The 18,516-nt window shown below is 39.8% G+C and overlaps 1 protein-coding gene across 1 annotated transcript in view; it reads right to left on the bottom strand.

The window, feature by feature from the left end:
* Positions 1-14,332: 14,332 nt before the first annotated feature.
* Positions 14,333-18,516, bottom strand: part of LOC127580356 (protein FAM53A-like) — a 110,341-nt gene continuing 106,157 nt past the window's right edge. The window contains 1 exon segment of the mRNA XM_052033703.1: positions 14,333-15,718. Within this exon segment, the coding sequence (XP_051889663.1) occupies positions 15,383-15,718 (336 nt within the window). The 3' untranslated portion in view covers positions 14,333-15,382.

The raw sequence follows: 18,516 nt of genomic DNA on the forward strand, positions 1-18,516 counted from the left end.
GGAGCATCAATGTCAATAATAAGTGTCACTGCATGGCTGCCTCAGCTGAGATAAGCTTGTTTAAGTAATTAGGAAGGCAAATGAAAGGCTGACAGTTATTACAAAGGAAATAGAGTAACAAGAGCAGCTGTACAGCATGATGGTAAGACCATACTCCTGGAGTACTGTGTTCTACACGTCCCTCCCCCACTTTCTCTGCTACACAAATCTAACTTGTTTTCTCTCCTGGAGACACAGAAGACTGCAGATGCTGGAATCTGGAGCAACAAACAATCTGCTGGGGGAACTCAGCGGGTCGAGCCACATCTGTGGGAGGAAAGGAATTGTCGACATTTCAGGTTGAAACCCTGCATCAGGACTGAAAGTGGACTGAGAACCATCTTCCCTCTCCACTCTCAGTCCTGATGCAGAGCTTTGACCCAAAATGTCAACAATTCTTTCCCCCCACAGATGCTGCTCGACCTGCTGAGTTCCTCCAGGAGATTGTTTGGAGTTTGTTCTCATTCCCATTTCTGATGAAGGGTTTGGGAGGTGAAATAACTTATTCTCTTTCTACAGATGGTCCCTGAGTGCTGAGTATTTCCAACATTTTCAAGCTTTATTTCAAACTTGAAACATCTGCATTTTTTTTATTTTCAAAGATTACGGGGATTTGGCAAGGCAATAGAGTTGAGGTCAAAGGTCAGATCTACCATGACCTCATGGCCATCTCCAGACACTCTGTTATGTTCTCAGGCTGCCCCCAGAACACTCTAGGCAAAAGATGTATTTCACTGTGTTTCGATGTACATGTGACTAATAAAGATATCTTAAATCAACCCTGGAAGATTCAGGATCAGAAATGGCAGAGAATACATGAAACCATTAACCATTTACTTTCATTTAATCTTTATTAGTCATATGTACATTGAAACACACAGTGAAAAGCATCTTTTTTTTGCGTAGAGTGTTCTGGGGGCAGCCCGCAAGTGTCGCCACACTTCCAGCACCACCATAGCATGCCCATAACTTCATAACCCGTAAGTCTTTGGAATGTGGGAGGAATCAGGAGCACCCTGAGGAAACCCACACAGACACGGGAAGAATGTACAAACAGACAGTGGCCAGCACCATAAGTTTATTTTTAAATTGTTGAGGTAAATTGGAAGAAATTCAAGGTAGAACATCCCTGTTAAGCTTCAAGTGTGATGCAGTAACAAAATAACGTCGGTCAGCTTGGGAAACAGTGCTCATTTGAAGGTGGGCAGAATTTTTTCTCAAAGACCACATAGGCCATACTAACCTGAGGCAACAATTAGGATAAATTAGCAATTTATCTTATGATTTCCCTGGACAGTGGTGTCCCAGAGAGTTAGAATCTGACCTCACCAATGATTTCTGATTTTCAATTTTCAATTTTATCTGTAACATTACCAGTTCCCAGCTACCTCTTGAGAAACACCTTGCGTAATAAACCAAACACCACCACTTGTGAAATGTGCCCTGCTGTCCCTCTAGTGAGGAATTGCACCAGGCAGTCATGGTACCAATGTGTACAGAAAACTGTGTGTAGGAGCTATGTAAAATTCTAAATTGGAGGATGACTCATTGCTGCAAGCTACTATCTGCCTTTCAAGTTGTCATCCTTTAAGGATCTAGCTTTTTACTTTCACTTCTGTCAAAAGGAAATTAAGAAACACTAAAATTCAAAGAATGATAAGCTTAGTTACGAATATAGAAACTTTTCAAAATGTATTTATTTTTTGGAATGTTGGCATCATTTAGTAACCATCTTGAACCACCAGGATGTTTCTGGTGAAGATACTCCCTCCCATAGTTTTATTGGGAAGGGAGTTGTAGGAGACAGGCCAAGTGACAATGAAGGAACAGTAATACACCTCCATGTCAGGATGGTGTGCAACTTTGAGGGGAACCTGCAGGTGGTGATGTTCCCAAGCACCTTCTGCCCTTGTCCTTCCTAATGGTGGAGGTCATGGGATTGCAAGGTGCTATTGGCATGGCTGAAGTGAGTAATTCAAAATGGTAAAAACTGCAGCCTCACTGTATTGGTGGAGGAGGGGGTACCAGTGAAGCTGTCTGTTTTATCCTGAATGGTGTTGGCATCTTGAGTTGTATTTGCATGCATCCAGTAAGGACAGTATATCATCATCCTCTTGACTTGTAGAAGGTGGAAAGACTTTAGGGTGTCAGGCAGCGAGTCACTTGCCACAGGATACCCAGCCTCTGACCCACTCTTGTAGCCACATGTTACGTAGCCTGTCCTGTTGAGCTTCTTGTTAATGGGGGACTTGTGGCTGCCTTGAATTTCATGGTTAGTTGTTTAGACAGTGTCTTAGTGGTGATGACCATTCCATGGCACGTGTGGCATAAATGCTACTAATCAGCCTACGCCTGGATGTTGGCTAGGTCTTTCTGCAACTTCTTCATATCCTCAGGAGTTGTAAATGGAGCTGATGACTGTGCAATTATCAGCAAACATCTGGCCTTATGATGAAAGATCTTTGATGATAAATAAATGAAGCAACTGAAGTTGGTTGGGCTTCAGGCACCCTTGAAGAACTTCTGCAATTACTTTTCTAATGAATTGTGAAATATATGTAATTCACCCAATGCCATCTCTCCCAAGGTTGTTTTAGATCAAGCCTATATGACAACAAATATGAATAATGTGGGCAGAGTGTTACTTTCACCTCTAAGTGCAATGTTGTCTGTTTGTTTAGTATTAAAATGCCACTTTGATTATTTACACTTGCTGATAATGCGCTTGATAGCTCCCACCTACCCAAGATCAAATGTTTCTGTGCAAATTGTAAATTCAAGGTCCAGTCTCAAGCAGCTGTGGTGAGGAAACTAAAAATCTCATCAGTCCTGCATCTATAAATTGGTTTTATTCCAATTCAATCCCTTCTCTGTTATTGTAACATGATATTCTACATTGTTATTGGTTTTCCCTTGAACTACCTCAATATACTGATGTAATGAATTGATCTGTATGGATGGCATGCAAAACAAAGTTTTCCACTGTACCTCAGCACACGTGACAATAATAAACCAATTAATTACCAAATTGGTAACCTCCTGGAATATATGGTAGACATGGATGAGGTGGGCCAAAAGGGGTTTCTGTGCTGTACGGTTCTATGCATCTTTCCCCCTACTGGATGACGGCGGCCTGGTAATGCAACTTCACACAGATTTTCTTTACCTTCTTGCATAGTAGCAGCATCTTCAGCAAGCAGCACGAGCTGGTCCTCTTGGAAGAGTGCTGATGTGGTTGACCCAGAAGGGTCCACACTGAGCCCTCAGAGTAGACAGGCTGACCCCTCCACTGGTCCACCTCAGGACCAATACTTCTCCAGAACCCGTTTCAGACTTAAGCAACATCCTTCAGAACCAGGGGTTGAAAAGTCATCACAGCTTGCAGTTTCTTGATAGCACTATCGATTATCCCTTCCATCATTTTGCTGATGATCATGAGCAGACTAATGGGGCAGTATTGGAATATGATTGTCACTTGTACCGAGGTAGAGTGAAAAAGTTCTCTTACATACTGATCGTATAGATCAATTCATTACACAGTGCATTGAGGTAGTACAGGGTAAAAACAATAAGAGAATACAGAGTCAAGTGTATACTTAGTGACATAGAATTTGAATTTAAAAGAGTAGAACAATTATAGTAGGGCTGGGTTGGAATTGTCCTGCTTCTTGTGGTCAGGACATACCATGTTGTTGGGTAGATGCCAATGTTGTAGTTGTACTTGAAGAACTTGGCCAAAGACACGGCAAGTTTGGGAGCACGTCTTCAATACTATGGCCAGAATGTTGTCAGATATTTCTCCTAAAGCACATTAGCACCAAGTGTCTTGTTAGCAGCCAAAAGCAACTCATACACTGAAAAGGCAGCACTAATAGGCAAGAAAGAATATATTGCCTCAAAGCTTCACCTAATCAGAAGTTTTCTTTAAAAATACTTTTTACCTCACATGAATGTGGTTTTCTGATACCCTTCAGCTGCAGGCAGTGACCATAAAAAAATGGGATTAATGTAGGATTGGTGTAAACAGATGGTTGAAGATCAGCTCAGACTAGGTGGGCTGAAGAGCCTGTTTCCGTACTGTCTCTCTCTATGACCTTAAGGAACACTGCTCCAAGCGTTTGTGGATATTGGCACCCTCACACCAGATCTGAGAAAGATCTACACACAGATTAAATATTTTATGTCTGTATGACTGATATTGTAAAGTAATACAAAACAAACATTGATACTTCAAATGGATTCATTGGCAGCTCAAGCAATAATGCATAATTTAAATGCACTGATATGGATTTTACTGCACAGGTTAATGTATAGCTGATCCTTTTCCATCCTCCATGTAAATGTTGCACTCACTCAGTGTAAAAGCAGCATAACATGATTTGACCTCTCAGCTCTCTCCTGTTTTCTTCCAACGCAACATACTTGAAACTGTTCTTCCTGGAGCCCAGAGATGCTATGCTAAACTGGGTGTTCACTGATATCTATTTTCCATTGCTCATATTTAAATATAGGCCGCCATTTGCTTAGAATTGCTCCAGTTGACCAATTTCAACTGCTGACTAATTCAAAGAGCTTGTGTGCATTGCCACTGAAATCATAAGCTTCCAGCATTCTCCACAGACAACTAATCCAGGATCATTTTCCTGCACCCTTAACAACAAACCCAATTGATACAAAGTGAGAAATCTTGATTCGCTTCAAATCACATGGTGGTTTGAAGAGTCTGGAGTGCAAAAGTTCTTGAATGCTTGAAGTTTATAATGCACATCATTTATTTCTACCAGCAAACTGTAAAGATGATCATGCAAAGCTACACAATCTGAAATACATGATTACTATTCACCATACCCTAAATAGAATGTTATACAGCACAGAAACAGGCCCTTTGGCCGACAATGTCTGTTCTGACTATCTAATTGACCTGTACACAGTCTATATCCCTCCATTCCCTGAGTGTTCAAATGCCTGTCCAAATGACTCTTAAAATGCTACTATCGTATCTGCATCCACCACCTCCCCCAGCAGCACGTTCCAGGCACATACCTCCGTGTCAAAAACTTGCCTCATACATCTCCTTTAAACTTTCCTCCTCTCACCTCAAAGCTATTCTCTCGTATTTGGCATTTCCACCCCAGGAAAAAGACTCTGACCAACTACCCTATTTATGCCTCTCATAATTGTACATACTTCTATCAGGTCACCCCTCAGCCTCCAATGCTATAGAGAAAACAATCCAAGTTTATCCAACCCCTCCTTTATAGCTCATACTTTCCAATCCAGGCAACATCCAGATGAATCTCTTCTGCACCCTCTCCAAAGCCTTCACATTCATCCTGCAATGTGACAACAAGAACTGAACACAATACTCCAAATGTGGCCTAACCAAAATTTTACACAGCTGCAACATGATTTCCCTACTTTTATACTCAACACACCGACTGATGAAAGCAAGTGTGCCATATGCCTTTAGGGCAGGTACGGTGGTGTAGCGGTTAGCGTAACGCTATTACAGCGCAAGTGACCCAGATTCAATTCTGGCCACTGTCTGTAAGGAGCTTGTACGTTCTCCCCGTGTCTACGTGGGTCTCCTCTGGGTGCTCCACTTTCCTCCTACATTCCAACGACGTACGGGTTAGGAAGTCGTGGGCATGCTATGTTGGCGCCAGAAGCGTGGCAACACTTGCGGGCTTCCCCCAGAACACTCTACGCAAAGGATGTATTTCACTGTGTGCATGTGACTAATAAAGATATCTTATCCTATCTACCTGTGTTGCCACTTTCAGGGAGCTATGGACTTGCACCCCAAGATCCCTCTGTACATCAAGGTTTGTAAGGGTCCTGACATTTACTGTATAATTTCCTTTTACATTTGACTTCCCAAAGCGCAACGCTTCACACTTGTCCAGATGAAATTCTATCTGCCACTTCTCTGCTCACATTTCCAACTGATCCATATCCTGTTCCTCACTATCCACAACTCTGCCAATTTTTGTGTCAACTGCAAACTTGCCAATCAGCCCACCTCCATTTTTGTCCAAATCATTTATTAAGTTATCTCACAAACAACAGAAGTCCCAGTGCTGATCCCTGTGGAACCCACTGGTCTCAAATCTCCAGTCAGAATAACACCCCTCCAACCTTCTATGGCCAAGCCAATTTTGAATCCAATCTACCAAATCTCCATGGATCCTACGTGCCTTAATCTTCTGGATCAGCCTACCATGAGGGACCTTGTCAGAATCTTTACTTTCCCTCGCTCATCAATCAGCCCTACCCTCAATCATCTTCTTCACCTCCTCAAAAATCCAGTCAAGTTTGTAAGATATGACCTCCCTCCACACACGGCCATGGTGACTATCCCTAATAAGTCTATTCTTTTCCAGGTGTGAGTAGATCCCATCTCTAAGAATCTTCCCCAATAACTTCCCTACCACTAATGTACGGCTCATTGGCCTATAATTTGCTGGTTTGTCTCTACTGTCCTTCTGAAACACAGGAACAACATTGGTTATTCTCCAGTCCTTCTTGATATCAACATGCCCTAGAATATCAGCAAATCCCTCCCTGATCTCTGTCCTTCATGTCCTTCTCCTTGGTGATTGCCGAGGCAAAGTACTCGCTTAGTACCTCGCCCACTTCCTCTGGTTCCCGGCACATCCACTTTGTGTGCTGTATTTGTGAATTAGAATCATGCTAGCTAGGCAAGCATAGTCATTCTTCTGCCAATCCAGAACAAATCATGTTTGTGAGAGCACATACAAATAATTGCAGCACAAGAGATTTATAAAATGACCTAACATTCTTTAAAAAAAATATAATTGTCTATAATAGAGAAACATCAAATAACCTCAGCCATCTCACTCATGCGGTTCCACTATTGCTTGAAATTTTAAATAATCTCCTTTTGCATCTTTCCAATGGTCTCATCATTTTCTTTATCCTCCACCAGACCAATACTTCACACTCAGTCTCTGACTCCAGCCTTTCATGCAATTATCTCTTTTCAACACACTGACAATCTGCTTTCAACTGCCTAGGTCAGTGTTTTGGATCTGGGCACAGTGTAGAAGGCATCCATTTGCTCATTGCATCCATGCCATGTTAAGAACTACTCAGACATCCCACTTCCAGCCCTCACTGTGGGTCTGCATGATGTGGTAATCAAATGTTTACCCAATTATTTTTTTCAAACAACAGTGTTCTACCTCCAACTCCTATTCAGGTGACTACTCTCAGCCTCTTGTGTTCTAAAAATAGTCCCCATCTAGACAACCTTTCCTCTGATCCACACTTCTTCAGCTCTGGAAACAACATTCTTTTTACCCTCGAGTACTATTCTTCCTATAATGTAACCAGAGATGTATAGAATACCAAAACTGAAGTAACTGGTGTTTCACTCAGTTCCAGCATGACCTTCTGCCTATTTTCTAAGCCTCAGCCAATGAAAGAAACTACCTTGAATGCCTCCTTAATCTTCTTGCTACCTTCACTGTAGAGAATACTGTTCCTCTATAGCCCTTAGCATCCTGCATTCATGCATTCCTTTTCCTTGTTTGCCATTCCAAAAGGAAGAACCTTTCACTTCACCAGAGTGAATTCTATTTACCATTCCTTTCCTTCCTTTCAGGCATCAGAGATTGCTAACTTAAATAACTATTGAATTGCAATACTCTGGACATTTTTCATCACTTTCCTCTTCTCCATCTTTTCCCCCCAATCTTACCCCTTGCCATATTTTCACTATTCCCTCTAATCTCCCCCTTTTTGGTCCTAAATTATGTCCTCAACTTTATCCCCCATTTTAATGAATCCCAGACCTAACATACTCTTCTGCCAGCTTCAACTCTGTGCCCATTTCTTCATCTACGGCCACTTACCCCACTCTATCAATTCATCACTAACTGCTGATGTGACAATGACCATCTCAATTTTTCCACTGCCTTTTCTCACACTAACCTATCCTGCCTCTGAACTTGCAAGACTTGGTTCAATAAGCACCAACACCTACATTGTCCTCAAACATGCTGACAAAGACACAGGTGTTTGGTGAACAGACTTCTACCTCTCAACTGCTGTATATGCCAGCTCCGACACCTCTTCATAGCTCCCTTGTGATCTTGATTCACCTCTTAACATCAGGCCATTGTCTTCCAGTCACAGGCCTCATTTTATCCAGCAACTTTCCCTCCTCAGGCTCCAGCCCGTCACCATGAATACCCCACTTGAACCACCTCCCCACGATGGGTTGGCACGGTGACACATCTGGTACAGCCACTGCCTCACTGTACCAGTTTAACCTGAGTTTGGGTATTATGTGGAATTGTCATAATCTCCCTATAATCTCCACATTTGTTCTTTTGGGTGCCCCAGTTTCTTCCCATATACTGTACTACCAAAGACATTACAGTAGGTTGGTAGGCTAATTGGGCCACTAAAATAATTGTCCCAAGTGTGAGAGTGATAAGAGTCTGGAGGGAAATGATAGGAATTTGGGGAGAATAAAAATGGGATTAATGTAGGATTAATAACAACATTTAAAAGATATTTGGACAGGTAAATGGATAGGAAAGGCTTAGAGGGATATGGGTCAAATGCAGACAAATGGGACTCGCTCAGTTAGGCAAACTGGTTGGTGTGAACGAGTTGGGATGAAGGGCCTGTTTCCATGTTGTATTACTCTATGACTTTAGTGTAAATTGAGTGTTGATGGTCAGCAGAGACTCAGTGGGCCAAAGGGCCCATATCTGTGCTGTATGTCTAGGACTCTGAAATCCACTCTCATGACTGCCCTGGGAAACCCATTGTTTCAGCCTGTGCATGCCCCATAGAATTTATTTCTTCCTTTATTCTCTCTCATCTTGTCCAGCCTATTTGCATTTGCATCTAAGACACCTCTGACACCTTCTGCCTTTTTGATAGTTTCTGGTGCTGATTGGTTCATTCTCACCATGAATGTCCAATTCCTCTACCATTCCTCCATTCCATGTTAGGAGTGACCCAAGGATCCTTCACATTTTCCATGAACAGAAACCCAACCATACTTTGCCCACCATCACCTTCCCTCACCTGTCTGAAAACATCCTCAGAGTGAACAATTTCATTCACTTCCTTCAAATCAAAGGTGTAGCTAAGGGATTTGACACAGGTCTAAGCTATGCCAGTCTCTTCATAGGATACCTGGAACAGTCCTTGCTTCAATCCACTCTGGCCCTGCTTCCTCCCCACAAGGCATTGCTGACTGTTTTCTGATCCCATACAGGAGACTGGACCCACATTCAATGATTCAGGAACAGCTTCTTACCCTCTGCCATCAGATTTCTGAACAGTCTATGAACCATGAACACTACCTTGTTACGTATTCCTTTATGTTTGCACTATTAATTTTTGTAATTTATAGTAATTTTAGGTCTTTGCACTGAACTACTGCCGCAAAACAAATTCCACATCAGTGATAATAAATCTGATTCAGAACTCCAAAGCTTCATCCTTCCTATCAGTTCCTCCCTATTCTCACTTTTACATGCTTCCAATTCTTCCCTTCCTTGATTTCTCCATCACAGGGGCTGGGTCAGTATCCAATGACCATTACAAGCCACAGACTCCCACAGCTCTCTTGACTCCGCTTTCTCCCACCCAGCATCATGCAGGGAATAAAAACAGAAAATGCCTGAAACACTCAGGAGGACAGGCAGCAACTGTGGCAAGACGAACAGAGTTAACATTTTAGGTCGAAGACACTTCATGAGGACTTTAATTTTAGATTTTCACCATCTGCAGTTTATTTTCACTTTCTGTGAGGAATACCTCCAGTATTGCTGCCATATTTCATTTCGATAATATTTCCACACCAATGCTTCTGAAATAGCACTTTTTCCCCATGTGGTTTCCCCACCATTATAGTCGACCAGCAGCCTCAACCATACTTGTTCCAGTTTCTGCAACTTCTGCTCTCACCTTCTCCTCCCAACCAGAGCAGGGATAGAATTCACCTTCCATCCCACCAGCCGCCATACTTAATGGATTAGTGACTGCAACTTCCTTCAGCATAACATCAGATAAAATCTCCTTTTCAACCTTTTATAGAGATCATTCCCATTGCAAATTCTTGGTTCAGCCTTCCATCCCAAACAACACCCACTCCCTTTATAGCACATTCCCATGCAACACCTGCCTTTTCATCTCTTCCTTTCTCACCACCCAAGGGCTCAAACATTCCTTCAGGGATTAAGCAACCATTCCTTACTATCCTTCCAATATAGTGCACTGCATTTGTTGCTCACAACGTGGTCTCTAGATCTGAAAAACCAAATGCCGATATAGGGGACAGCTTTACGGGACACCTCAGTTCAGTTTGCAAGGTTGAACAGTTCCTTGTCATTTTAATTCTGCACCCCACTCTGACCACTATTTTATACCATTATAATGAAACTTTACTAAAATCAATGTGATGTACGTCAAATACACCCCTCCTGTTAACACAATTTTATTTTTTTTTAAAATCGGACTAATCCATCACAATCTTCCCTTAACAAATATGTGCTCTTCTTGAAAAACCTGCCATCCTAAATTATTATTAATAGTACTTTGGCAGAGATTTTGATATTTGGCTGCCTAGCATACAATTACGTGGTCTATTCCAGATGTACATGAATCATGTGTTTTTGATCATGCGATCAAAGAATTCCAGAAGTGTGCCACTGAGGTTTTATTTGTTTGACTAGAATATTTTGCAATAATTTAACTTAAAATTGTAACCGATTACAGTCACAAAGAATTCATGTATTGAACTCTGTATTGTTTTTTGTGATAAGCTGGTTGAGACTATGCAGCTGTAAAAGGTAAATATTCCCAGTTTTGTGACAAAACAATTCTGGAGTTAATTTCATTCTCCAATGTGCATCTCCAGTCAAGTTTGAGATTAGGCGCTAGATTGAGATGGGAAAATACTAACAATCTATTTACCATAGCTCTTACAGCAAAGGATGGCTTTGTATTTAGGGTACTGGTATTATCAACTGTTTAGCAAGCCAATTCTCAAGCCTGGGAGCCAAGCATTCAGGGAAACAGTTGCCACCTGTAAAGTCAACTGAGGCAGGGCATAAAGGTTACACATTCCAGTGCTAATAGCAGCTATTAGATCAAGGAATTTAGCCTTTAAAGATGCTGCATCACATTTTATACAGACTTCCATTTATGTAGCATCTTTCACAATTGAGATATCTCAAAACATTTAATGAGTCAATGAGTAGTATAGGAGTGACAGCAGCCACTTTGTGAACAAATTCTGACACAAGTAGGAATGTGATTACGATCAAACATATTTACTGAATATTGACTAGAACATCAGGGACAATTCACTTGATCTTCAAAATAACAAAGGCTCAGGACATCATGTTGTGTTTACCTGAGGGGGCAGAAGAGGACTCAATTTACCTTTTCATCTGACACTTTCATCGATGCAGCACTTATAGAATCATTGTGCGATACAGCACAGAAAACAGGCCCTTTGGCCCAACTAGTCTATGCCAATCAAGTTGCCTAACGAAGGTAGTCCCAAATTTGCTTGCATTTGTCCCATATCCCTCTAAATGTTTGTTATCCATGTACCTTTCTAAATGTCTTCTAAATGTCAGAATCGTACCCACATCTACCACTTCCTCTGGCAGCTCATTTCATAAATGCACCACTGTTTTTCATCCCATATTAAATGGGACTTTTTGACAAGCAGAAAGAAGGGTATCAATAATGACACCCCATTGTTTATATGTGACACTTGGCAATAGCAAATTCATTGAACCACATGATAGAAAGCATACTTATTCATATATTCCATGTAAAACAGTTTCCTGGCTTGTCATCAACATTTTAGGCTAGTTGCTGGCTTTACCTTCAGGATCATTGTATCTAGAATGGACTGAAGATAGTAAATTCATTAGCATTTTGGGTACGTTAATACAGAGGCCTCAACTAATTAGAAGAGGCAAGCTCAAATCCAACAGCAGGAGTCTAAATTCACCTATGAAATCTGGAAATAGAAAAGTAGGATTTGAACTGATAAGCTTAAAACAATGGATTGTCATAAAAAGCTCATCTGAATCAATAATTTTTTTTCCAAAATAACCAAACTTCTGTATGACCCATATGTACCAGCATTGATGTGGAGAGGAGGTTTTCTGTTGTGGGAATCTAGAGCTAGGTATCATCGTTTATAAAGGGGTCACCTATTTAAGATAGGAGACTTTCTTTTTCCACTGACGGTCATTAGAACACAAGAAATAGGATTAGACCAACTGGCCTTTGAGCCTTCTTTGCCATTCATCAAGATCTTGGCTTATACCTGCTACCTCACCAGCATCTTCAAGCACTATGTCCAGATCCCTTGATTATCTTAATATCCAGAAGCGATATCATATCTGTCATGTTCTTGCCCATTCACTCAACTTGTCTATATCTCCTTGAAGCTACATAGAATTTTCGATAGCAACTGGGGTGTTCACATCTCCATGATCACCTCTTTCAAAATTATGGCATACAAATTCCAAGGTGAGAGGGGTAGAGTTTAAAGGAGATTCATGAGGCAAGTCTTTTTTTGAAAAAGCAGAGTGGTAGATGCCTGGAACAATACTCCCAGGGAAGTGATGGAAGCAGATATGATAGCAATGTTTAAAAGACATTTAGACAGACACATAAACAGGCAAGGAATGGAGGGATATGGATCAAGTGCAGGCCAATAGGATTAGTTTCATTTGGCATCATGGTCAGCACAGACATTGTGGGCCAAAGGGCCTGTTCCTGTGCTGTACTGTTTTGTGTCATATGGCCCAATGATCTATCAAACTTTTAGTGTCTCCAACTTTTCTAGTAGTTTTTGTTTAAATCCTATACTTATATCCTTCATTTCCTTGTTCTCACTTGACCCTTAGTTCTCTAGTATTTCTGGCAGATTTTGTGCATCTCCTTCCAAGAAAACAGACACAAAGTAGTTGTTTAATTCCTCTGCAATTTCCTTATGTCCCATTATAAAATCTCCAGTCCTTTCCTTATTATATACCAAAAGTGCTCTCAGTCCAATTTTTGATTCTTGATAGTTCTCTCTCAATCTATCAATTTCTTGGTCCTTCTTTGCAGAGTTTTAAAATGCTCCCAATGCAAACTATTTTCAGCAACTTTATAAGCCTCTTCCTTGGATTTAATACTATCCTTAATTTATCCTGCTACTCACTGTTAGACCTTTTTACCTGCTGAATTTTTGTGCCTTAGTGGAATATACTTATTTTTTTTGCAAATTATGCACTTCTCTAATGCTGGAAATACAATGATTAATAGGAGGGCAAATGTGAAAGTATGACTTAAGTGCATTTTGATTATTTCAAGAAGCTACCACTTAAAAAGTCATAGAATCATACAGCAGAGAAACAGTCTAATCTGCCCACTGAGTGCACAGCAGCCATTCACTAATTCCACACCAACCCCATTTTAATCCCTCCACACTCCCATCAACTCTCCCTAGATTCTACCACCCATCTGTACTAGGGGTAATTTACAATAATCAATTTCTGACCTGTCTTACATAACATTGGGACATAGTTAATCATTTTTACAAGTACTTTTGAGTGCAGATATCATTGTAATGTAGGGAATGTGCCAATCTAGTAGCACACAGCAAGGTCACATCAACAGCAAAGACATAATTGACCAGATAACCTGCATTTGATGTTGGCTGATGGATATTATCTGGATTGGCTCCACTGTTCTTTGTAGGATGCCAGGGCATCTTTTATTCCCAACCTGCCAGTACAGACAAGGTTTTGATTTGATATCACATTCAAAAAGATAGCTTTTCCAATAGAGCAGCAATCCTGCAGAATTGTGCTGAACTGTCAGTCAAGGCTATGTGCCCAGGATTCTAGGAGCATGGTTTAAACCTGAGTTCAAAGGCAAAGAAAATAACAGCATCTATCTTGGACTCCTAAACTGCGTTCATAACATGCCACAAAAGTGCATATTTAAAACAAATCACTCCAGCGTTCCCTCCCCTTAACCATAGGAATCACAATTTGATCTGATTAAAATAAATGCCACCTAGATCTCTCAGGCATTTGAGAACAAGGTGAACTATTTGTCAGTGGTTTGTAGGTTTTCTTTTATATCCTCAATAACAAATAAAGTCCAGAGATTATTCATTACTAATGCTTCTTTTGGACAAAGAATTAAATTTTTAAAAATTAAATTAAATTTAAATTTTATTTACAGCATGGTAACAGGCCCTTCCGGCCCAACGAGTCCGCGCCACCCATTTTAAACCCAAACTAACCTACCCGTACGTCTTTGCAATGTGGGAGGAAACCAGAGCACATGGAGGAAACCCACACAGACACGGGAGAATGTACAAACTCCTTACAGACAGCGACAGGAATCGAACCCTGATCGCTGGCGCTGTAATAGCAGCGCACTTCAAAATTAATTTGTAAATATTGACTTAAAAGGCTCTTACAACAGGATAACACCTTTAAGCAAAGGAAGGTACTTCCATAACAGAAATCGGCCTCAGAATACCTTTGCCTGTGAAGGAACTTTCTGCACAGTGAATTTTTTTTAAACTGTACAGAACATAGGTCAATAAATAGCAATCCCAGGAAATAAAGGCGGCACACTACAGAAGAAAATGCAAAGCAAAAATCCATTTTATTTCATTTAAAGACTATAAGTCTTCCTTCTAGTATTGCTGAGAGTTCTGACTCCTGGGAAATTGATCACAACGGGCAATCACAGTCTCTTTCCAAAGCTCAAATGCTTATTACATTCCTGCAACCTTATTAGAGATATCCATTGTGTCTATTTGGCCATTTCAGGTTTATCTAAGCCATTACTTTTCTCTTAAAAAGTAAAACGTCTCTTTGTTTTGTTGGAACACTGACTTCTTTCCCGAAAAAAAAGCAGCAATATTCCTGCACCAACACCATTGTGGTTAAACCTGTGTAATTTAATGTAGAATGCCCTTTAAAAAATCATTGTAGAGGTCAGCTTTTCCCACCATTTCAAAAACTACAGACTGCAAAATATCATCAAAGCAGAAGGATTTATAGAAAATTTCTTCCTCCAAAAGATTTCTAAAACCCTTCACAACTGGCAACCTTGTGCATTCCAGATAAAGTTACTGAATACTCTACCATCTCCTGTGCACATGAAAAGGACTACTGATGCTTTGTACAAAAAACCTTCAAGCAGCCCAGAATAACCAATAGACTTTTTTTTAAATGGACACGAGTTATGCAACGTAATCCTCTACTACAACATAAAAGTATAAAAACAACCAGTCTGATCTAGGACGTTGTTGCAGCATTTAGTTGTTTTCTATTTGTTCTAGATCCAGATCGCCATAGTCTAGCGGAAATATTCCTTCTTCAGTGCTTTCACAATCACTTGTATCTTCCTCACTTTCACTCACAGGGACCTCTTTCCCAAAATTTCTTGGGCAGCAACCATCTCGGTTCCCTGGGACATGATACCTTACAGAGTCATGCTCTTTCACAGGGCTGGTGCCTGGAGTGATGATATTCATTAAAAGGTCATTTGAGTCACATGGTGAAGAGACAATAGTCTTCATATGGTGATCATCTTCGTCATCATCATCTTCTTCATAGTCGAGAGAGCAAAGGCTTTTTGAGTTCTTTAATGTCTAAAATAAAAAAGACAGTTTGGATTAATGAACTATTTAAAGCTCTTTGAAGAAGAAAGGAATGATATGATGATAGGGCAAGGTTATAAAAGGTGGAAGGAGGCCTTAGTTCTGAAGCTTTACGGCCCCTTGTGGATCCCTGCTGTTTAAGGCTCTTACATTAGCAATATTCAGCTGTAAATTGCCTCCCTAGACGTCTCTGCTTTTACTCTTCAAATCACTCTTTTCCATCCATCACTTTCCTATCCTAAAATCTCATGTAGCAGTGTCAAATTTTGCCTGTTTTCACTTCTGCAAAGAATTTTAAGACATACTACAAGGTTAAACATGCTATATAAATGCAAACTTATCTGATCCTTCATGAAAGGCCTTGAGAATAATGGTGTTCAGCTGCTTGATGATGCTTCAACTCCTCCAAACAGCAGATATCAGACTTATTAATGAGTTCTGAGCTCATTATCAAATACACTACGTGGCTTCAATCACACAGATCAACATATTTAAGAGACAAAAAATTTCCAAATAAAAAGATATTTGGCTAACAAGAGATTTAATTTGTACCTCCACCTTTACATTTGATGTTTGAGAAGGATACAAAAGTCTTAAAAATAATTTCATTGTTCCTCCAGAAAGGCAACGTGCCATGAACTAAGTACAACCTGGAATGTACACATTGGGAATTAGATGCATAAAATTTACATGAGCTGCATCTTAGTCAGACAAGTAAATTTAATTGATAGCTAATATTAAAGGAGACTTTGCTTGAAAGGAGACAGAGTGACCAAGCCCAGAACCACACATTTCACACAAATACCAGTGAAATAATACTTACACAATAAGGTGATGGAAACCAACCCACTGCAATATGTTAACTGACTCAAAAAGTGATGTTTCCTATATCAACCAGAAAAGATCGGCCTAGACTGAATGTTTTCAGGCTTTTGAAAAGTACTTCAGTTATAAATATTTTTAACCACCTTTTGTGGATTCTATCTGACAGTAAACTTGAAACTGATCAAATTATGAGATAAAGGGAAGTTAAATGACTCAATCCTATTTTAAGGCTTCCAATGCATTTCACGCTATTGATAAACAAGTTGGAGCTATTTCTTATCTTCATTTAGCACAGCAGTGTTGCAGTAGTAAACTGCAGAAAAACATGAAGCAAAATTTCTACAGCTGTCTCTCAGAGAAAGTAGTTAAATGTACCAGCTAGCATCTTTACATGATGAAATAGAGCTCTGCATTTTAAATATATATCTTAAGTTATGTATTTCCTAATCATACTTGCTTCCATCTGGGCTTTTATTATGGTTAAATGGAATCCACAACAATGGCACACATAGAACAGGCCATTTCCTTTTCATGAACTCATCTACAAGTGAAGTTAAAATAGATACATAGCAAAAGTTGGGCCACAAGGAACGCTATAGCACTCTGAACACTCCTTTACAAAAAGTGTATTATAGCCAAAGATAATTTACCAGAATGATTTCTGACATGCAAAACGTTTGACATTGGAGATGCTGTGACTATTTCTATTGCAGCAGTGCATAATGAAATGATTTAAACAGAGTATCTTAAAGTTATAAAGTTTAAATACATTTAACTTGAAAATATTTGCTCTGGTTGAGAAGTCAGTGACAGAGGGTCACCAATTTCAAATAGCCACTATGAAACCAAGGACTGAGCTAGACATTTTTATTTTAAATGTTAATTTGTCAGAGAGGAGTTCATGCCATTCCATTAGAGGGAGCTTGAAAATTTTTTAAATTACACATGATTAGGAGCTGGAATGAAAAAGAGCAGCTCAACAGGATTAACTTGAAACTTCTTAACCACGTGCTGACATATGACGGACCAAATGAGTTACTTGCTGTAATGTTTTGTGATTATAAGTCAATTAAAAATGGCTGAACTTCTCAAGGTATTTTAAACCCCAGTATTTTACACTTCAAGTAGGTCTTACAGGACCTAAGCAACATTAAATTTCAAAACATTCCACAATCAGTAAGCAGGTTAAATTTGCCAATAAATAAACTGGATTCCATTTTAACTTTAAAAAAAAAGCAAAGCAATTTAAACTGCTGATTACAACCAGCAGAATGCTGCAAGTAAATATTTAACTGAAAATTAAGTCAGAAAGCTAAAATTGAAGGTTAATAGTCATTTTAGGAAATTGAAAGCCTTTCCAGATTTTAATGTAAATACCAAAATATCAACTTGTGACAATACCCTTAGAATAATCTTAGCAAGCAGGTACTGGACTCAGCACTGCTAAACAGTAATTGTGGTTAAACTGCATTTATTGGGACAATTACTTTATAATTGATTAGTTATCTTTGATTTAACAGCAGCTGTAAAACTGCACAGGACAAGTTCCAATGAGCATCTCAGCAAAAGTGGACCAAAACACTTTACTGCTGGACAGAAAATATGTTCATTCTATTTCACTGTGAACCAATATCAGTCCATGATAAATACTATCCATCCTGCACAAGTTTGAATCATCTCAACTGTGGGGTAAATTTCATCTTTTGGAGTACATTCAAACCTAGTTTGCCAACACTACAGAAATCAGGGACAATGGAGGAAGAATGGATTTCAGCATGATCCTACTGAATGGCAGAGCAGGGTGATGGGCTGTGGTGACCATTTCCTGTTTTTGTTTCTTATGAGTCTTTACTGTTACCCTGACCAAAGGTGTAGTTTTTTAAAAAAAAGAGATCAATAGAAAATGTGATAAAACAATGATAACTTTAAATAAGTACAAATAGCCATCTTTATAGCATTAATGA

Source organism: Pristis pectinata, chromosome 2 (assembly GCF_009764475.1).
Source record: "Pristis pectinata isolate sPriPec2 chromosome 2, sPriPec2.1.pri, whole genome shotgun sequence".
NCBI lineage: Eukaryota > Metazoa > Chordata > Chondrichthyes > Rhinopristiformes > Pristidae > Pristis > Pristis pectinata.